Source organism: Seriola aureovittata, chromosome 3 (genome assembly GCF_021018895.1).
Source record: "Seriola aureovittata isolate HTS-2021-v1 ecotype China chromosome 3, ASM2101889v1, whole genome shotgun sequence".
In the NCBI taxonomy this organism is placed as follows: Eukaryota; Metazoa; Chordata; class Actinopteri; order Carangiformes; family Carangidae; genus Seriola; species Seriola aureovittata.
The window spans coordinates 3,055,150-3,078,572 of NC_079366.1; the positions used below are offsets into that span (position 1 = coordinate 3,055,150).

A 23,423-nucleotide genomic window follows, 5' to 3' on the forward strand; every position below is an offset into this window, starting at 1 on the left:
TCTTTGTCCTCTATCTACTGCAGGGCCAATAATATTGCCAATAGTTCTGTCGTATAAACTGACATGATGTGTCACTCCTTTTTGGTTTACGTTTTACTCACCAAGATAAATACTGCTGCACCTGCACAGCCTGTAATTGGATCTTTGGAGCTGTCTGTGAATATAAATACAGAATCTGAGTAATGGTTAGTGAAATATTTCTGGACAGTGTACCATACAGGGAGTTGATCTGACTTATTTTCCAGCTTTTTCCGTATATTGAGGTCAATACTGGGCAATGGGAATAACCAGGTAGGAATGGAAGATATTAAGACTGTTGGGGCTGTATTGTAATTGGTTTAACCCTAGGCTTTCTGCCTTCAAATGACCTATCCATCCAAAACGGATGAAATTGGTCTCATTATGTTCCCAGCAGGCTTTAAAACATTTTTAGTAGGATGTTTGTCACATTGTCCCCGGAGATTAACCCAATATGCCAGCATTAACTTCCCTCTTCTGATCCTTAAAGGCATTTCTACCATTTATACCTGCATAGTTGATACTAGAGATGTTTTAAATGACCCACTACACACTCTCACGGCCTGAGCTTGTAACATGTCCAATGTTTTGAGGTTTGATTCTGCTGCCGACATGTAAGCTATACATCCATAGTCAAACACAGATTTCATTAGTGCTCAATACATATTTTGAAGAGATGCATTATTTGCTCCCATTCCTGTCCTGATAAACATCAAAGTGTATTGATGACCTTTTTACCTTTGTTCTTAACTTTATCTAGATGAACCTTCCAGGTGAGCTATTCATCAAACCAGACTCATAGGGTGGGGTCCGGGGCTGGAGAGCCCGGGGGTCCGGTGAGTGGAGCGAGGTGACTGCGCTCACACACACAGGGGAAAGTTCTTGGACCCGAAGGCTGGGGCTGGCGGTGCGGGAGCGTGTCTATGTTCCCACAGCCCTAAACCTAACCCTATATTCCCACAGCCCTAACCCTAACTTTAAAAAATTTCTGTGAAAAAAAAGTTCTAAGAAATGTGGGAACATAGGGCTGTGGGAACATAGGGCTGACCCCGGCGGTGCCGAGCGTTAGGGAGCAGGCTGGAGATGTCGTCGAGGGAACTGGAAAACCCCAAACAGCCACAGGGACGAGCAGACGGGAACCAGGAATCGCACAGGCAGAACTCGTGGTCGGGGACAGAAGGCTAAGGTATTTACCGGGGCAGAGACGAGGCAGGACGGTCAGGGGCAAGCAGAGTCGAAAACAGGAAGTCAGTCCGGGGATAATCGCTGGAAAGTCATGCATGACACTGAGAACAATCTGGCAAGGAGTGAGTGAACCGGGGATGTATATATATTGGTCCGATTGGGGATCGACTGCAGCTGGGGGCAACAGGTGAAGCCAGTGAAGCTGATTAGGAGGTGTGGCAGAGTGGAGAGTGAGAAATCGGCATAGCAGGCTGTGACACTATCTTGCAGTGGTCCCCAAACATCCTCTAAAATTCTGATTTTGTTTCCCACATGGGTCATAATAGTTAATTATATCTACTTTACCTCTGTCAGTCCATATCTTAATCACAATTGATTCATGCTCTGTGCCTGCCTGTATAACCTTATATATCATTTCATATTGCATGAATGTTGCAACTCTTCCTCCTTTACCAGATTCCCTAGCTCCTCTAACTGTGATATAACCCTTTATTATAAAATCTAATGGTGGTTTCAACCATGTATCTGGATTATTTTATAATTTTTTTTCTTTAGATTTCTCTCCCAAATTATTTATATAGTTCTTAAACTCTTGGCAATTTGCAATTAAGCTTTGCAGCACTGTTTCCCAGAGAAGCCCTTTCACATCTAGAAACTTATCAGCTGATTTGACAATTATTTTGATCCTGTTTGCCAGTTCTTCTTCTGTTTACCATTTCTTTGTGGTGGAAAACTGGATACAGTATGAAAAAACTGGGATCACGACTGGCCTCCAACACTCCACTAAAAACCAAAACATCAAAATTGTTCAAACAAGCTCCAGACACTTCCTGACTTACATGCCCTTTGAACTTTTATTACTGAAAAAAGAGGCTGAATAATTTTCTGCAGAGCCGAAGATTAATATACATTTAAAATTTGTACAAAAAGTTATACTATAAACTACCAACTAGTTTGATTGCAATTTTTTAATTCATCACTATCTCCCTTCACTGATCCAAGTGCCACGTCTGATTTTAAAGTATGTTTGCTAACTTTTCATCGACTATCACACCATCTGATTAATATGTGTGCCCTCAGATCAAAGTGTGCTATTACCTACTGACCAAGAATGAAGAAAATGAATTAGCATCATCCTATCGAGGTCTTCCTCATGTAATTGGGAAAGTTATACAGAGACCATCAAACGTAACCTGTCATATCAAACCTAGCACTGTCTGCAGGGAAATAGAAGACAAAAGAGACCCTTCCTCATGGCATGAACATCATTATTTCTGCGAGACATTCTTTTGATTAAGAACTAAAGAACCTGAGGGGTTGGCTATATGCTGTATTTCTCTTCCGCCATTGTCTCTTTGGTTTTAACATGGGCATGTTTTGCAGTTTTGTGGTTTTCACAGCCTTTGAAGTCACCTTACACCAGATGCATTAACAGGCACACAGCATTCAAATTTCAAGTCATCAAACTCTATTTGTATAGCACCTTTCATGCATGTTTGCGCAGCTCAAGGTGCTTTACAGGTGAAATATAACCAGTATGGGGAAATAAATGAAATAAATGAATAATGACATTGTTAAATCAGGTTCAAATAACAACCATAAGCTTATAGGCTTTACTTGGTTTCAAGATAACATTTTCAGCCACCCAGCAGATCATCAGGCTTAAAGCTTAAAACAGGCTTAATGCTTAAAAGTAAGATAGACAACTTGGTCTTACAGCCAAACTTAAAGAGGGTCAAAATATGGATGTGGACATTCAGTGGAAACAGTGGCTTTGACTATTAAAAAGGAAGTCTGTGTGGTTTGCTAACCCATTGCATCACCACAGCCAAGAACTGAAAGAACTATAGAAACGAGAAGATGAAGTCTGACTGGCTTATGGCAATTCTTGTTGGTGAGTAATAAATGTACCCTATAATATTATACTATTTTGGATAGACAGGCTGAAAGTAAGTTTAATTCATAGGAGGAAATGTCACGTTAACTTATATTAGATGAAAGCTGAGCTAGATTTGTTTCCTATTGATTATTGTGGTAGCAGCAGGATGGTTCTGTTTTACTTTGTGTTTAATTAATAATTTCAAATGTTAAACGTGTGCAAACTGACAATAATAATAGTAACTGTTTCAGAGAACACCAACGGAGATTACAATATGATGAAAAACAGGGAAGAAACATATGTGGCGAGCGGGATTTAGTAAGGAATAGAAATAATTAATAAGTTACTTTTTAGTGCTACACGACGGCACGGGGAATTCAGCCCCCCAGGAAATTAGTTAAGGACGCAGCTCTGAATGCACTCAGACAATAGACTCAGAACGTAAATTCAAGATATAAAAAAATATATTTTTATTTTATATTCAATTATTTAAAAAACGATTAAACAATTCAACAATGACGTTAGCTTTTCAATGCTGCAACACTTTAACCACAGATACTCTTCACAACAGGTACATTAGCACGAGTGGTGGACGTTTTTGAAAAATGAAAAAGAAATAAAACAATCAAAACAAAATATTTATCAAATAAATCAAGCAAATCAAAATATGTGAACACAAGAGAACAAAACCAACACAAGAAAACAAAAGCAAATCATTTAGTAATGCACTCAAAAAAGAAAAGAAACATGAAAACTCAATTACAACTACATATGATTGGCACAGATGACTGATAACTTGTTCGAGTATACAGTGACAGTGATCATCAACGAGACAGGGGAATAAAACAGACCCGTGGTGATATCACAGCCACGACCAGATGGGAGCAAACTTCACAAGACACAGACAAGACAGCAGTAGAGTCCCGGTGCGCCAGGGCGTAGAGCCGGGGAATGGCGCACCGCAGCGCGCAGTGAATGGAGCACCGCGCGCACGACCAGGCCGCGGTTAAACGCTGCCGAGAGACCAGGAAAAGTAAAAGTTAGCAGCCAGCCGGCAAGCCGAGTTATAGCTGCCGATTAGGTGGGCAGACGTACCTGAGGAGAGTGAACCAAACAGGACGGGCCAACAGCATCACAGCCAGCAGACCAACCCACGACTGTGCCATTGAACTCCAGCCCGGCATGTCCCCTCCCAAGGGACGTCTGTACTCCCTGTCCGCCCCTGAGAGAAAGGCTATGGAGACCTATGTTAAGGAATCCCTGGCAGCTGACATCATCCGTCCCTCTTCTTCCCCTGTGGGGGCGGTATTCTTCTTTGTGGAAAAGACGGACAAAACTCTGAGACCTTGTATAGACAATCGGGGGCTTAATGACATCATGGTTAAAAACCGCTACTCCCCTCCACTCATCTCTTCCACCATATGGGCCACCATATTCACCAAGCTCGATCTCCACAACGCCTATCATCTGGTCCGGATCCGAGAGGGCGATGAATGGAAGATGGCCTTCAACACACCCACTGGTCATTACGAGTATCTTGAGATGCCCTTTGGTCCTGCAACTGTTCCTCGAAAACTCACTCTTTATTAAGGCAGAGAAGTGTGTGTTCCACGCCTCCATGGCCTCCTTCCTGGGGTACATTGTAGCTCAAGACAGCATGCAGATAGATCCTGCGAAGGTATCAACGGCTACCTCCTGGTCCGTCCCGGTTCCTGTCTGTCGGCCCGTTCCCGTCGTCGTGGAACGGGGCTCCAGAACCTGGTCGATTGGGAGGGCTATGGTCAGGAGGAGAGGCCCTGGATTCCTGTTCGCCACATTGTCGACCTTAACCTCATCACCGACTTCCACCCTCCAACACTGTCGCACCACCTTGGGGGCCCCTTCCGACCATCAACGCCTCCTCCCTGCCTGTTCCCACTGACGTGGATCTCCCTATGGAGGGGCCATCCGACGACTCTGCTTGTCCCTGACCATCCTGCTCCGTCTCTGCCCTGGTAAACGCCTCAGCCTTCTGTCCCCGACCAAGAGTTCTGCCTGTGTGCTTCCTGGTCCCCATCTGCCTGTCCCTGTGGCTGTTGGTCGTTCTCCAGCTCCGACGTCAAGATGTGAGTGCCTCCCTGCTGGATCCTGATCCTTCGACTGGCTTTGACTGCCTGCTCGTTCCCAGTTCGTCTGCCCTGCTGACTGCTCAACTGGTTCTGATCCTCCTGCTCCCTTGACAACGTCTCCAGCCTGCTCCCTAACACACGGCACCGCCAGCCCAAGCCTTCGGGTCCACGAAACTTTCTTCTGTGTGTGTGAGCTCAGTCATCTCAATCCACTCACTTGACCCACGGCTCTCCAGCCCTGGACCCCTTCCTCTACCCCTAATACCCACCTGTGTGCATTATCTCTTCTGGTTCATAATAAAGGTCATTACCGATCGTACTTGTGGTGTGTGGTGCTGCAACTGGGTTCTACCAGCAGTTTCCAAATGCCTGAAGGTTCCATGGTTATCTGTGCAGACAATTGTACGCAGGTATAAACACCATGGGACCACGCAGGCGTCATGGTGACGTGGTGACATGTTCCGTCTTCTAAAGATGAACTGACTAAATCAATCCCAGCACAACAGCGGAGGACCTTGTGAAGATACTGGAGGAATCAGGTGCAACAGTATCTATATCCACAGTGAAACCATTAACAAAACCTGAAAGGCTGCTCAGCAAGGAAGAAGCCACTGATCCAAAACTGCCATAAAAAAAGCCACACTACAGTTTGCAACTGCACATGGAGACAAAGATCTTACTTTCTGGAGAAATGAAACAAAAATTCAACTGTTTGACTTTTCTTGAAGATTGTGAGACTTTTTGACATTCATCAATATCTCAGTAAATAATATTTAGACATCTTTATGGTGTTGAGGTGAATTAATTTGTATAATTTGGCGCAGATCGAGATAATTTTGATCCGGTGAAAGGAAATGTTTGGTCTTGGCGGAGATATGTTCTCACATGCTATTTCAAAATTTGTTAGCTTTTAAACTGAATGGTTTTAATGTCAGTTATTTTAAATTTGTATCATAAGGTTTTTTAAGATTAAACTCAACATACATTAGTAAAGTTGATGTCCATTTGATTCTCTCTAGGGATCATCACCATGGCTGAGTTTGTGACTGCTGTTGAGGTCCAACATGTCCAATTTGGTTCCACAGTTACTCTGAGCTGTGGCGTCTCCTACCTTTACGATACAACATGGCTGAAGCAAAATACAGATCACACCCCGACGGTGGTCCTCTGTGGCGTCCTCAGAGAGGGAGAACCAGCCCAAGGTAGTCCATCATTTCACATCCTGGTTTTTACAAATGTGGAAAAATGAAAACCTCAGCACTTAGTTCAGCTGAACTGGAGACAGTTCATCACACTACATCACACTATTTAAGTGGAAAGTTTGTTATGAAACTGGGAAACTTAAAATGTAATCACAGAGCAGAAAAGGTTGAGGATTTGATAGCATGGATTGGACAAATAGTAGATGAAGAGGCTGAGCTTGGACAGGGAGACAGCTTCCAAGTTATTTGATATGATTTCAACTCACTAAAACATTTTTTCTTAGCGTGTCAGCTAAGCTCTCGTTTTTCAGTGATGGTGAGGAATCGATCTCTGATACTGAAGATCACTGATGTTGAGGAGACAGACCTGGGGCTGTACTACTGTATTGCCAATGAGAACTCACGATTAAAGGTTGGGAAAGGAACCATGCTAAAAGGTAAGCATGTGACATCAAGCAAAAAATTGTACTCAAAGTACTGCTGCTTACATGAAATTTTACCCAGGTAGAAGTAAAACTACAGTGTAAAACTGTGCTCAAGTAAAACTACAGAGCGAGTCAATTAAAATGTACTCAGAGTGAACGTTACTGCGTTACATTTTTAAAAAGGGGGAAGGAGCAGGGTAAAAACATATGGTATAATGGTGATAATTAGTGGTAATCGGGAGGGTCAGGAGAAGTCCCAGTGGGCTGTTAGCATTTCAGGCCAGCACCGCACTGATTATTGTGTAGGCTAAAAATATTGCATTATATAAAAGTAGGCTACCCTGGTTCTTCTTCTGCAGCCTCAGAACCGATTCAGTCCAGTGGCACCAAGGAGAGGAAAGAGGAAAAGACACCTACAGGTGTGAACAGACACTACACAACATTATGAAGATAGGATGATGTTTCTATGGGCAAGTTTTAATATCGCAGAAAATTACAGGACAAATATTATGATGGCAACATATAGTAATAACATTAACTATTTTTCATGCGTGATGCACACGTCTCCCAGCAAAATTAGACAGAGAAAAGACCTGTTGATGTTCACATCCTAGCAGTTAAATTACACAAAACTGATACCTTCCACTATAGGCAGCTGCATATTGAGACAGTGGCACGTCATTGACGTTTTCCGACAAACATGAATTCACAAACAGATCAATCAGAAATTAACTGATAATGAAGAGAAATACAACAATGGTGGAGCCTTTCTGTGTGGAGTTTGTATGTTCTCCCTGTGCCTGCGTGGGTTCTCTCCGGGTACTCCGGCTTCTCCCCACAGTCCAAAAATATGCACTTTAGGTTAATTGGCGACTCTAAAGTCCCCATAGGTGTGAATGTGTGCACCAGTGGTTGTTTGTCTTTATATTTCAGCCCTGTGATGCACTGGCAACCTGTCCAGGGTGTACCCTGCCCTCGCCCATTGTCAGCTGGGATTGGCTCCAGCCCCCCCATGACCCTACAAGGATAAACAGTACAGATAATAGAAGGATGGATTGATAGCTACACAACCAGTTTTTGCCTTTCACCAAACATTTCTAGCATTTTCTAGCATCCTTCAATATATATCATTGCTGACCCCCTAATCCCTTCCTACCACACGCCCTTAGTCTACCACAACAATTTATCATAACATACAGTAGTAATAACATAAAACCAGAAAAGATGCAGAGCAGCGTTTTTCTGGAAAACTATGATTATATGAGGATACACAGTAATGTAATTTCATTAAATACAGCTTTTACAATTAGATCTTTAAAAAATCTAAGTAGTTTCAGCCATACCTTAATTTTTTTCTCTCTCTCTATTTCTTCAGCTTCACCTCCAGGTTCTCCTCTGTTTCTGGTTTACCCTTGGTACTGTGCGGCCATGTGCTTGGGGCTGCTCATTATGGTTCTGACTGTCTGCATCATCCACTGGGCCACCAACAAGACCTCAAGAGCTAACAGTACCCAAAAAGATCAAGCCCATTAATTTGTAAACAACGGCAGCATCAGCACCAACAGCAGCTAATGTAATACGCCTTAATTGTAGCAAATATTTTAACTTGTCAAAGTAGGAAAAGCACAATGTAACTACTGATGTTTATTAAAGCCATGAAATTAGCACACATACTGGGATGCAGCCATGATTAATGATCTTTCTGATCTTAATGATCACACCTGGGCTTGTGAAAATGTGTTGTTCCCCCACTACCGCTACCCCCACCCTGCCTACCACAGGGACCTGTCCCTCAAGCCCGCTGCCAATCTTCAGCTGGGCCTCAGCCCTGTGTCCTTCACCGAGGTCCGCTCCCAGCGACCCCACGCCTGCCCTGCCCTCCTCTTTTAATTCCTCCCCTGCTACCTGCCACAGCCCCTCCCCTCTTACAGGTGCAATCACTCCTGCAGATTTCCTCTGGCCCCCTCCCCGGCACACAGCGTCACGCACTGCACTCCCCACTCCCTCGAAGTTGACTCGTCCCCGTGTCAAAAAAACTCGTAGTTCTTGGCCCACACAGGTGGCACCCTCTGCTGTCCACAGCGCATCTCTTTTTGTGTCTTTTGTCCTCCCTGTTTTTCTCCTCCCTTGGCAGCTTGACTGGAGCCTGGTGTGTTCTCCTGAACTGTTGATCCTCCACTCCATCCCTCGCTGCACTCTCCAACCCTGGACCTGCTGGATACTGGATACTCTGTGTTGGTTCACCTGTCTGCCTCTGTCCTTACCACGCATCCAGACTGGGGGCTGATCTACTCTCTGGACCAGGATGTTCTGGGTGGTGGGTCTCTCCCTCTCCCAACCTCCCAGCGGGACTTGGGGCTCGACATCGGACCCAGCCAGTGTTGGGCACTCTCTCTTGGACGTGGGGACACCCCCTATTGCCTCCGTGGACCCTCCTTGTTGCTTACATCTGGTACAGGGGAGAGAAAAGGTTTGAGTCTGTTGTAATGCACCACCACCTCAGTACCTCCCTCAACTAAAACTAGCCGATATAAGACTTCTGTAATCTTCTCTATGACCCTATAGGGGCCACTTAAATCTCCTTTGCAACTTCGGACAGACCCTCCTTTTCTTAACCTTAGAACGGACCCATACCAACTCCACCTCTGAGTAGTACTGCCACCTGACCGTAACATCAAAAGCTTCCTACTGCCAACCAGAGGGCCTTGCCGAATGGCCCCTTACAGCCCTCACCACTGTTGTCGATCAGACAAACCTCCGCGTCTCCTCTGCACTCCGCTACTCCGATGCACCTTGTGCCGTAAGCCAACTCCACGCAGTGTGTTCCAGTCTGAAAAGTGTCATCCTGAACTTTGTTATAGCCGTGATGATATGCGAAGTTGACCCCACATCTACCATCAGACCTTTTTTCTTGACATCACGTCCTGGCTGGGTTTCTGCGTCTGCGTCGCTCCCCCCGGAATGCATACTCTTTATCGCTTGTCTGCTTGGAAACTTTCTTTGTGTCGTCCCGCCGCTGTTTCCGTCTGCAGGTTTCGTCCCGATGTGTGGTGCCTTTACAATGACTACACCACTGCTTTTGTTGACATGTCCTTGCTTTGTGTCCTTTCTGGCCACATCTGAAACACACTATGTCCGCTCCCCGATCACCGGTACTTGCCGTAGCTGGTCTGGTACTCTGGTGTGCCCGCACTTTCATGACGTCGTCGTCGGATGTCGCTGTGCACATCTTCTCGGTGTCCTCGTAGCTCCGTAGCTTAGTTTTGAATTCGGAAAAGGACATTTCCATTTCACTATGTGTGACATGAATAATGAACAGTTTGAATGATTGTGGAAGTCCCTTCAAAATCATTGCAATTAACAGTCCATCACTTCTCCAGCATTCCTCAGTGCTGTGATAGCTTTCTCTGCGTATATAACATAGTCTGTCACACCCTCACTGCTCAACTTTTGAAGTGAAGTCAGTTCTGTATACATGTTAATTATACGCGGCTTCCCTTTGCCTGCATATTAGTCTCTCAATATCTTTAATGCCTTGAGCCCATTGTCCACGGCTTCTCGCATTATCAGTCACAAACTTTTATCATACAAAAACTGTATCAACTCCGCATATTGTGAGAAATATTAAAAATTATGTTACATTGCTAAGAGAGTGTTGTTTTTATATTATGAGGATTACTGTTGCTATGCGTTAGGGGGCGCTAGGGTGAAACTCAAGACAGTCTCGCACACATAGGGAGACACCAGAAGAACAGGATGTCATGTGACCGCCTCAGTTGCTTAAAGTAAACAACAACTTCTAGCATGACGAAGTGGCGGTTACATGAAAAGGGAGAGTAGGTTTTTCTCCAGGTGAGGACAGCTCAGAAGAAGGAGGCACTGTGCCAAGAGGCTGGGACCAGCCTGTGCACCGACGAAGGGAGAGCTGAGTCTAAACCATGGTTTCTCCCCAACTTTTTCACCAATCAGATAGTTACAAAAATATATAGAAAAACTCTGTGTAACTGCTAAGATAGACACTGTTCTCTGGGACGTTGGCCACAGCTAACTGCTTGCAGACTGTGGTTTTCAGATCGGAGGAGATCCATGTACATGCTGATTTTGAGTCTTTAATAGCAAATAAATATTGGTTTCAACAGATAACATTGAGTGGAGAACTCTTATTGCAAATAAAGAAATGCGCTGACAATATGCCTCGGCATTTTTCTCCTCATCGTCTACTGGTGCCGCTTCTTCTTCATCATCTTCGTCGTTACTCTCATCTCTCAAAATGGTATCTTTTAGCCCAAGCAAACGAAGATGGCCCAAAAATGTAGTCTCCCAAAGTTCATAATTTCTTTCATCTCCGTCTAAAGGTAGTCGAGACCAACGACTACTCGACCTTTCCATTCTGGGTCTTTCGCCCCTGCTGCTTCAGTCGGCGACCCCTCTACTTATGTTGCTAGCATGCAAACTCACGAGACACACGGTACATTGCCACATTTCTTTCGGTGACAAAAGCTAAAATAACTTTCTCTGGTTAGCCCTGGGCCCATAACCTGTTGTCAGAGCGCAATTTGCACAGGATTCCTAACATGAGTACCCGGTGCTGGACTGAAATTGGGGCATGACGGAGGAATAACACACAATGGGCTGCTCTAACTGGAATCCTCACAGGAAGAGAACTTTATTGACACAATCTCATTCTCCTTTATACAAACACGTCACAATTGAGAGCAAATTTTACACATATGTTAACACAGCCTCACCCCCTTATCATATATGATGACATCACGATGGTGTTTAATCACCAAAGACTCTTACATCTCTTGCTTTTCATCTCTTGTTTTGCACATGGCAATAAAATTTTATTTGTTAAGTAAATTAGTCGTTCCTGATTGAACTTATATCAAAGTTACAGCTAATAAATAGCTTATGTGTATGTGAATCAGTTTGTTTTCTTATGTGTGTGCGAGAGAAAATTTTTCAGCTGTGTACATGAGCTCTTTGTACTAGTACTTGTGAGTGAAGAATGTAAATGAGTTTGGTTTCATATATGTATATGCATGGTAATTCTGAATAATGTCCCTGATGGCTCCTCATAAAATGTGACTTGTTACTACCCACCTCTCTTTGAGAGTTATCCAGCTATTGTATTTGTTGGGGATACATTCTGATGTTGGAACAGGGCTTTTGTGATTAAAAACAATTCTCAAATTAGACTTGTGTTGCAAGCTTTGGAAATCACTTCTAAATAGTTCCAGAGTGTACTTTTAATTTCAAAGGGATGTCATACGCCTCTGTCTCATTCTGAATCTATCTATTTTTACATTGTAACTTCATTATGAACCTTTCTTATATGATTTAAAGTCAATCAAAGACAAAAATGGACATACATACTTACACTGGAGCTCTTCACATATATGGAGACAAAGCCACCAGCGTTGCATGGGGAACTGCTCCATTCCTCTGTGAAAAGAGAAGATTAGAAAAAGACCATGACAACAATGGAGCAGAGTGTTATATAACTGTGCAGATAATAAATGGCCAAACTCACACAAGTGGCTTTGATTTTTCATTCTGAAAATGAAGTCCATATGTGAGTCAAAATCATTCTCACAGAATAACTATTGTTTTCTCTTTTGTTCTGGCAACAAGCCAGTGGGTAACTTATTGCTGTGGCCTGTAAAACCCATTTATACAATGTAGAGTATTATTAGTGTCCCTGTACTGGCGAGTGCGTTTTCTTACCATATGAATTGAGCAGTAGACGGGTTGTTGCTGTTTGGGGACTCACTGCTTCAGCTGTTGTTGTAGTTCCATCAATTCATAACCACTGGTCCTGCAGGTAAAACACAATATCATCAGTACTTTATTGTGCAATAGAGAGTAACTTAAAACAGCTGTCAAAAATATGAAGAAACTAGAATTACCACCCTGTGGTTGTATACCACCATCATTCAGACTAGTTTCAGGTTACATCCCTGTTTATCCAGAGTCATATAAAATATTAACCATTTGTGTGAAGTATTGTCATAACTGCTGTGTGAAGTGTTGAGTTATGGCTAAAAAGTGTTTTGTGAGATCACCACAACCTTGACCTTTAACCACCAAAATCCAGTCAGTTTGTCCTTGAGTCTAAATGAACACTTTCCCAAAATTTGCAGAAGTTCCCTGAAGGCGTTACTGAGATGTTATGTTCACAAGGCCAAAACCATGTTTTGTGAGGTCACTGTGACCTTGACCTTTCACCTTGAGTCAAAATGAATGTTTGTGCAAAATTGTGAGAAGAAAGTGAGAAGTGAGATATTGTGTCCATGAGAATGAGATGTATGGATGGACAACCCAAAAACAATATGACTCCAGCTCTGGTTGTTGCTGCCGCTGAGGCATAAAAAAATCAAATGAACAAAGGGAAACACTTATAATTAACAAGATTATCTTTGTACGATATTTATAATATGAATTTGTCAGGCTAACAATTGGCAGTCATAACACTGAGCTGTCAAAGATGTCCTGAAAACTAGCTAACAGTGTGGAAAACTAGTCTTTACCTCCTGGTTTTAAGTTTCACTCCTCAATGGACACGTCAACAAATACATATAATTCCAAACTAAGTAAGCCGGGGGGGGGGGGGGGGGGCTGACATATAGAGAGAAACAGCCACACACACTCACATTCACATTCTGGACTGTGGGATGAAGCTGGAGTACCCAGAGAGAACCTACGCAGGCACAGGGAGAACATGCAAACTCCACACAGAAAGACCCCAGGCCCAGGGTTCAGACCCAGAATCTTCTCCACCACCGTGCCACCCACACTGCATCACCATGATAAATTGCTAAAAACATCATTATGGCATTTTTGATGTCATATGTTTATCATTGTGTAGCAGACAGCTCCAGAGGATCAATGAATGGAAACCAGGCAAACTGGAGAGCATAGGCAAAATCTCCAGTTTGTAACAACAACACTCTGCCTATTGATATTTGATTGTTTCTTATATGGAGAAGTAAAACCACACACACACACACACACACAAACGCACACACACACACACACAAACTAGTTACTACTACCCCCTTTCCCACTGTCCCTCTCAAGATAAGAGTCATAAACTACAGCCCACATTCAACCCACATTCCAATCCTGAGCAGTGACCAGCAGAACACTCTTCACAGACACAGATCTGAGGAACAATATAAAACGAAATATCTAACTGTTCTGTAACTCATGTGATGCTTCTATGTAATAAGTCAACCCCAGATTTCCATGGTTGAAATGTAACATGTAGAATTTAAGACAATATCTTTCATACTGTCAGCATCCTTCACACAATGTAAAACACACTACATGACATCCAGTCTATACTATTTCAATTACAGTCAAAGAACTGCTGTATAATTCACATTTATAGACTATTAGCTTTTGGAAATGTGTTTATGTTGTTTGATCTGTTAACCACTTGTATTATGATTAATTTCAGGTTTTGAAGGACGTAATATGGTGGAAACCGAACTCCTGAGCGCTGCAGATGAAGACTAGCATGGGTTAGGGTTAGGAGTAAAATTGTGAGGTTAAAACAGATATGTTAGGATATGGTAGACAAGTGGAAGTTTTAAAGTGATTTATTGCAGGTAAAGGAGGGGGTTGAACTGATGTCCTAGTTACATTAACATCCCCATAGTTAATCTGTCCAGGTCCAAATGACCGAAGCCAGACAAATGTCCCTGCCAAACCTTTCTGGCTTTCTTACAGGAAACATTTCCTACCAAATATTTTCATATCAAAGTCTACAGTAAGGCCAGATTGTGAATCAGTGCAAGATGAAAAATCATATTTTTCCTCACACCAAACAGACAGAGTGAAGATTGCAACCTAAATATGGTGGTACACGTACCGTGTACCTACAGTTTAAGCTCCACCTACTCCTCAGGAGTCCAATGCCACCAATCCCAAGCCTTTCTCCAGATAATTGGACCAGTGTCAGTGTTTCCTGCTCCACTGCCACATGATTTTTCAACGTCTCCTGACATTTTCATCTGACCAGTCCAAGGTACATGACGTTATGGAATTGTTAAGAGAGAGTTTTTTCTTGGGCAGAAATTGAATTGTCTTGTAATTCCATTTGGATTTGTGCTGTGTTTTAAGTGCTATGGAGGTGTTACTAGGTCCAACCTAGTAAGATAATGTAAAACTGAATCTTTAAAACGCGAGACCATAAAATAAATAAATTGAATAAAAACAGCCAATCAGAGTCAGACACACATGTATACATATACATATACATATATACACTGTTGCTCATAAAGTTGGAATAAAATATTTTTTACCTCTTTCATGAAATGAATGTGACAATGTGATTTATTTCATTTCACCTGGGTAATTGGGACACATAATGTAATCATTGCACCTGGTCAAAAGTGATTACTGATGCATTTAAATAGGAATAAACAGAGGATTGTGTCTGAAAACAAAATCATTCCAACTTTATGGGCAACAGTGTATATATGTATATGTATATGTATACGTGTGTGTCTGACTTTGAATGGCTACAGTTGCAAACTATGCAATGGGCCTTTTCTGCATGTACCTTTGAACATTTGAGTTATATGGTTTTAATAATTTAATTTGATACTTTATTGATTGTAATAATCATACAATTTCATGTTGTTGTTATGTTGTTATGTTGATATCACTTCCGCAGTTTCAGTTCAGATATCCACAAATGCATTTTTGATGCACAGAATGATCACTTTTAATCAAAAAAGCAATTGCAGATATCTGAAATTGATAGCCCAACACAGATGACTGACAAAAGGGACCTAATATTGTCCTCGGAATGAATGATGGAATGATGTTGTGGATATCGGAAATGCTCATTTTCATGAGGAAGAATTGAATCATGGATATCTGCAATACATATCCACTCTAACAATTAATGTTAAAACAACTTTCCATAGTGTGGTTGAAGTCCATCCATCAGCTATAACTAGAATTACATATTTTTTCTTAACGCTTCATCATTATTCTTATTATTGATGCATGTTAAATATTTTCCTTATCTGCTTCACAGCAACAACACAACTGAAGGAGAGAAGCTGAACAAATATAATAAAACAGAGGAGGTAAATATTATCCATTTATCATAGTGTTCCAAGACTATTAGTAAACACTGAAACAAGGATGTTTTATAGTTCCATTTATACAGGTTTAGGGAAGCAGTGAATGAGCAAAATGAATTGCACCTTGATTTTAAACTACATGTGATTGCATTGGCTAGGTAGTATTCATAGGACACATTAACAGTGACTACTAGTTACTAGCTACGGATTCTGTATCTAGGATGTAATAATACAAACTGTTGGTGATTATATTCCTGAAATATTAGGTTCTTCATATTATGCATTTACCTCAGCATTGTCTGCTGCTATCTCTGTAATGTCTGCAGGATGCTGCTGATGCACCTGTCAGTGTACAAGAGGTTTACCTGTGTATGTAGTTCTTGGTGCATTTCACCAATGTTTTAAAGATTGCATACTAATATGCAGAGTTCAGTTTGGCTCAGTGTTTATATAGCGTGGACATTGTTATATATGTCGTTTGCAAAGTAAACCAGGTTGAATTTAGACTGAATATCGTGTGTTATACTGGTTTACTAATGGAATAAATGTTTCATTCAAATGTTAATGTGTTTAATTGCCTTATGTTTACGGGTATGGGTAAATACAGATAAAAAATTAAGTAAATGTAAGATTTATTTTGATAATAGACAGTCCAGTATGAATTAAATTCAGTTAAACATTTAATAAATGCAACACATGAGTTTCATTAAAAAAAGGTCTTATTTTCAGTTACAACGACTTTTCATTTAAATTATATCTAGTTTTTGTGGTTTTGACTTCAAGTCACTTTTGCATTGACCTAGGATTTTATTTATATCTACTTAATTTTTCATGTCATGGTACTAAATGTAGTTATTGAGATCGACTTGATTCTTTTACTGTCATTTATTCAATTCATAAGGTATGTTTAAATGATGTCACAGCTTTAAAATTTACTCAATATTTTTAAGTGTAAAAATGTTTCACCAAAGAAATTGAGTACATCATAGGTTAGGCTTTTATAGTGTGTATTTGTATTCTGCATGATTTAATCAGGAAGCCCTTTTAAGATGTGGTAAAATAGTGTGTAGTAGTGCCCTCTGACCAGCAGGGGGCACTACACTGCCACTGCAGTTATAGCTCTGAAGCTACAGCGCAGTAGGGAAGAATACTGAACATTTGTTGAATATGAACTAGTCTTGAAGTAATTTTAAGTAAAACAAAAATAGCTCCCTGCTTCTCTTCCCTACCTGTGTTTTCTCCTTTTCACTTGACTCTTGTAATTATCTCTCCAGTCTTTCTTAACTCTTAAATTTTCCTGTCCTTATTCTTGTACTATCCTTTGTCTCTGTTCCGTTCTTTCCCCGGGCTCTCTGAGGTAGGAGAAGCACTTTTGTCTCAGGAGAATCTCCCTCAAGCTGTGAGGACAGGTGGTATAATGATAATATAGACGTTCAGCCACCTGTTGCTTTCTCTTTGGCATCACACCATGTACATGATGCCGCTGTGGTCTCCCCTCCCTTGTTAGTTAGTTAGTCTGCATGATGTAAAGAAAAGAATTGGGAAAAGCATTTGTATCAGTTGAAATATATCCAATTTGAAGGGGCTAACTGACCCCACATCTTGGGTCAACACCATAACATATAGCCTATTACTAAAAAGTGAAGCCATCACGAAGAATTAACAGGCTTATTTGTTTTCTTGCTGAGAATTAGATGAGAAGATTGATACCACTCTTCTATTTGTCAAATAGATATGAAGCTACAGCTAGCAACTGCGGCCAAGCTGGTCAATCATTTGTGTTTCTGTGGTCAAACCAGCTGCTCCTGTATTTTGAGTATGCGATTTATCAAACGTTTGTGGTAGTTGCATTAAAACAGCTCTGGAGAGCTGCTGGGCATGACCTTTGAATACAATCTCATATGTATAAAGATGTTGGATACTGGATTACTTTCACATGAATTATCCTCTGAAGTGATCTGAAGGAACACTGAAGTGTCATATACATATAAACAGTGGAGAAACAGTAAGCTGCTAGCTACCATGCAGAAATCTGGTAAAACAGAACTGTAGTGTCTCATCCTGAGGTTGGACACTGTCAGTGTCGGAGGCTCCATGTGTGAGACGCTTCGATCTGTGATTGTGTGTTTTTAAAACTTATGGCAGGGCTGCAGCTCACTCTTTCCTCCTTAGTGCTGTGTATTCACAGCTATAGCCTCTGTGTTTCTGGTGTAATAGCACCAGCTGGACAGATGACTGTGTGTTTACAGTGTCTCTTGTGCTCTTAAAACCATTACAGCAGTAAAAGGGGTGAAATTAGTGTGTTCCCCTGGGTGTTTACGTCAATGCCGATCGGAGCCGGAGCTGATAAATACTGTCTACTGCAGACTCATTTTACTTGGGAGTGAATGCTGATTGTTCCCTTTTCCAGTGTCCAGTGTTAGCAGGTTTTAGTGGGTTTTCTAACCAGTGGAAAACAAGCTTAATTAGTTAGTTATATCATTGTTGTCGTTTGTTTGACAACATATATTTCCTTTTTATGTTTTTTTTCTTTTTTTCGTAATTACATCACAGATTACGGATCGGGTTTTGTGCTAGAGAAACAATGAAATTAATCACCTACAGCAGAATTTTCCTCCCCATCTACATACAAACCTACCTACCTACCTAGATGAACCAGGTCTTAAGGTGGGCTACATTACATCAGATTACATTGTGCTGTTAACTCAGCTCAGTCCTCCGTAACATCACCCACAGCACCTGAGCCTCACAGTCTGTCCTTAATCACAGCAGCATCTATTTTCAGCCCTGGCCTTAATCTCAAGGTTTATGTTGGGCTGTGATGACAGAAAAATGTGCCTCAAATAGCACATTACCATGCAAGCTTAGTGTACACCATTTTAAAGTTAGCTCTGTGTCCCTGAGGTCAGCTCTCAGTGGAGCTATGTCTGAGGTAACAGTCTTAGTGAGGAAGTGAGTGGCTGTGTTGTTCCAGACATGAAGACCAGTGTTAATGCAAATTTCAGCCATTTATTTCCATTTAAGACAGATAAAAAAAAAATCTGATTTTAATGAGGAGGAATTGCCATATTAATATATAACCATAATTTTATTAATGTCTGGAGATCTAGTTTACATTATCTTTTGTCGTGGTTGAGGTAGCCAGGTGAAAATTATAAAAGAGATGAAACAGAATATGTCATGAGCCCTCAGGTGTCATTTCACAAACTTTAAAATGTAAAACACACTGAAGGTGATGGATGGTGTCTAGCAAATGGAAAATATGGTCACACTTATTTTTACAGTACAGTGTTAAAACTCTCAATCCTCACAACTCTCAACAATTCCTTACTGCTTTACACGTTTTCCTGAAACTGCAAAAGCAAAGTGAGACAAGGATGAATGTTGAGTTGTGAAAGCTGTCAGTATGTTCAGTTGGGTGGGTTATCCAGAGCGACTTTCACTGAGTGCTAATGACTTCATTTCTTAGACTGTGGGCTGTCGTAGAAACCTGACTAAGATTTCCCATCATTTTTATACGGATGTATGTTGTGTAAAATGTTTTTTTAAGTCCATACGTATGTGTACGTGTTTATATGTAGTGGTGGTTTATTCATAAAATACCCACACACTCAGTAGAGTCTCCACCAGATCTGCACCAAAATGTAATGGGTTCTTTCCTGGCCCCTCCCCCATTCCCTCCACCAAGTTTGGTTGAAATTGGTTCAGTGCTTTTTCAGTGATTCTGCTGATAAATAAACAGACATGAGTGGAAACATAACCTCCTTGTCTTGAGTAATGGCTAAAAAGTGTTTTTTGTTCATCCTTGAGTCCCAGTGGACATTTGTGCCAAATGTGAAGGATAGATATCACATTCAATTCTCATCATTATTGGCCAGGAGACTGATTTTATTTAACTGGATAAAGGCAACACTGCCATCTCATAAACGATGGGTAGAGGAGGTGATGGTACACCTTAAATTAGAGCACCTTAGATTTACTTTGCAGGGCAACACGAGGAGGTATTGTAAGGGTCTGGCAGCCTTTTATTTCTTATTTTGAACATGAGTTTTCGTGTGCTCCAACATAGTTGGTAGCTTGTGACCCCCCCCCTTTTTTTTTTCTTTTTATTCCGAGAGTGTCTGGGCCACATAAGTGGTGGGTATGTCTGATGTCTGCTATTAGTATCATCTGTTTTGTTACTGTTTATCAGTAGTTTAGACTTGTACTGTATATGTGGTATATTTTTTGAATCCTATTGTCTTCTTCAGAATGGCATGTTTGTTGTGTTGTGTAAATATGAAAAATCAATAAAAACACTTTGATTATTATTATTATTATTATCACATTCACAAGGCCAAACCCGCATTTTGTGATTTCACGTGACCTTGACCTTTGACCACCAAAATCTAATGAGTTCATCCTTGAGTCCAAGTGAATGTTTATACCAAAGTTCCATTAATGTGTTTGCGTCCACAAGAATGACAGCATGCCTCTGGCTCTGGCTGTCGCTGGCTCAGAGGAAAAAAAAAATGTTTATGCTTTTCATTACATTCAATTTCTTAACATTTCTTGTGGTGACTTCACCACACCGTGTTTTAGACAGTTCACCAACAGTGGTGGAATCACTACTAAGTGGAACAGTTTCCTGTCCAGTATCTTTGTCTCAACAAAGGAAATTTCACCACTATTTCAACTAGTCAATAAAAGTGGAGTTCCAGCTGTGAATTGTTACTGGCCCTGAAAATGAAATTTCCCCGTTGATAACATTCTTACTGATTGTCTCACCTCCCACCCCTGACCTCACTGTTTCTCCCCTCTTGCACAATGGGCTACAGCACAACCCATATCCACCATCACAGCCTGACTTTTTCTCTGTGCAGTCTGATGCTATAATTGGCCTCGTTAGCCTAGTCTGGCTAATACAATAAAAGCTCCCCTGGCCTGGCTTATCCTCTAACAGTACAGTCCACAGTCACACCTTCTCGCTGCCGCAACATGCTCTGTACACGCTGAGAGCCTCAGCAAATGCAAACAAAGAGGAGAAAAAGGGAACTCTAGCAGGAATACAGAGAGAGAGAGAGAGAGAGAGAGAGAGAGAGAGAGACGTGCCATCACAGGACAAGCTATCATCAGGAAGAATAACAGAGACATTACAGGTGAGTCTGTGTTTGGATGGAGATTCGAATAGGGAGGGTTCTCATGTCAGTGTTCCTAAACAGGGCCGGTGTTCACCTTTTGTGGCTGATTTGATTCTCCGATAGTTAGGCTAACTATGAAATAAAATGCTTTCTTTTTCTAATAATTTACTTACTTGACATTTATAAGATGTTATAACACATTAGATAAAAAGGGCAAAAGTGACCTGTTGCTTGCCAAATAGTGAGCCCACATGTATCTGTACTGTTAAACCTCAAATTTCATTAGTTACTGAGCTTTCTTTGTTTTCTCCATCATCCAGCATTTGTAGCTGCTGCTTCTTCAGATTTTCGTTAAGTTACTAGCAATGAACCACCGTCAGCATCTCAATGGTCAAAAAGTTTCATTATATCATATCAGATTATGGCAGATCAAATGATCACATCAAATTAACAGATTCATACTCTAAGGCCTTGGCAATATTGTTTACCTTGACATGCTATCTGGTAAAAGGGAGTCTTACTTTAAAGTGTGAAACCCATCATCATTTATTCCTATAAGGCTCCTTTTTTAAACCAGTTATAAATGGTAGTAATGCATTCATAAGATTAATGAGTAGCAAGCATTAACTTGATCTTGCCAAATGGTGCGCCTGCATCAGTGTATGAAAACCTGCAGAAGATATAATTGAAAAACTACTTTATTATGCTGCTGGCTGGTGAATGGAGAGTGGGGACACACACTAACTGTACAAACCTGTGATGTGTGGCATTTCTCAAGAAGATCCCAAAGTTTGGATGTTCACCTGTTGTTTTATCCCTCATCATTAAAAAATCCATACTGAATGACCAAAATTACATTGACTTCTCAGGTGAACCCTATTGACATTTATCTCATCATATGAAACTTGACATTTATTTGAAACAATCCTCTATTTTTTTTTAATTTTGATCCTCTTTATGTTGGTCCCATTTTTGGGACTATTGCTATAGTTTCAATGAGGAACAGCTCACAAGATATACAGGATTTAGCTTTTTCATAAACAGAAGACTTTGTACTTCTTTAATGTTATTCTGTACATTAAAGGGCATGCCTTCCTATGCAGGATGAAGCCCAGATGCCTCCTCTCCTCAGTGGACAGACTTCCTACCATCAGTGAGACGCAGGAGATCGACACAGAGGACGGAATCCTGCACTCCCCCCCCCACACCCTGGAGGAGTATGTGGACTCCATCAAAGAGCTCTCCCAGCCTGCTCCTTACCCTCTCCACGGACCCCTGAGAGGCCACCGCCGCTGGATGGTCCGAACATGCCCCGGAGTTACACCCGTGGCTCAGCCTGTATTTTTCAATTCCTTGATGACCCACACACTCTGGATTCCAATCGACCTATCAGATGTTTCTCTCACCTTAACCGACCAATCAAACTGTGACACATCACTGCGTTTGAACTGCAACCTACTGGACAAGTTGGCTGCACAACCCCTGTTTGCAGGCGTGTGTGAGCCGGAGGTTTGGGGTTAACAGGTGAACTGATTACCTCCTCGACTGGATTTACTCAGTTATTCCTGCAGCATGCTTTGAGATCAACTCCATGTTGTATGATTCATTAACGTGTAAGAAGTAATTGAGTACAGACACCCTCCAAAAGTGATATGCAGTCCCTTTGAAGTGTTAAATGAATGTAGCATAAGACACAAAAGATGAAAAGGGAAAAAATATCAAGGGCAGAACAAACAAATGAGCAGAGCCAGCCTGAGGCGTCAGTGAGCTAAATGGATGGATAGGGCCTCCAGCCACCAGGGGGCCCCCGCATGAACTGAAAATATGAACTCTCTTTGGGTTTTAGGTTATCATTAAATATTTAAGGATACGCTCCCTGTTTTGTGCTATCAGACTCTACAAAAAACAGAAGATTTAAAATGCCTCAAATGAAAAAAAAAAAAACCCCAACAACCAAAAAAAAAAAAAAAAATCATGATTCAAATGTTCAAGGATACACTCCCTGCTTCTTGCAAGTATGGAAGATGTGAAATTTGTGATGTGAAGATGTGAAAAACTTTACTTGAGTATTACTCTTTTTGGAAACATCCGACTTTTACTCCACTACACAAATATTATACTTTTGACTCCACTACATTTCGATGAAGTACTCTTACTTTGAAGCAGAGCTTTTAGTCAGTCGAATGAATTTCCTTTTATTTTGAAAATGCGATAGACCATACACTGTGTTCGTCGCAGGGCAAAAAAATCTTGATCTGAAGTTCATGTTTGAAGTTTTACAAAATAAAGAAAAATTCCTTTCATTTTAAATGTTTGCTGTGTTTACCATGACCAAACTTCATCACATCAACTTCATCAAGAAATAAAACAACAATGGCTCCT

At 41.3% G+C, this 23,423-nt stretch overlaps 1 protein-coding gene across 3 annotated transcripts; it reads left to right on the top strand.

Moving 5' to 3' along the window:
- The first annotated feature begins 2,986 nt into the window (after window positions 1–2,986).
- Window positions 2,987–8,350, top strand: LOC130164139 (T-cell surface glycoprotein CD8 beta chain-like). 3 transcript variants are annotated; one of them, XM_056368635.1, is made up of 5 exons: window positions 2,987–3,097; window positions 6,210–6,392; window positions 6,677–6,829; window positions 7,177–7,236; window positions 8,193–8,350. In XM_056368635.1, exons 1-5 carry the CDS (start codon window positions 3,064–3,066, stop codon window positions 8,348–8,350), a joined length of 588 nt encoding a protein of 195 aa, XP_056224610.1. In that variant the 5' UTR covers window positions 2,987–3,063. The 3 variants fall into 3 exon arrangements, with proteins under 3 accessions (XP_056224610.1, XP_056224620.1, XP_056224630.1); XM_056368645.1 differs by having other exon boundaries at window positions 6,704–6,829; XM_056368655.1 differs by having other exon boundaries at window positions 3,033–3,097; window positions 6,276–6,392.
- Window positions 8,351–23,423: the final 15,073 nt, after the last annotated feature.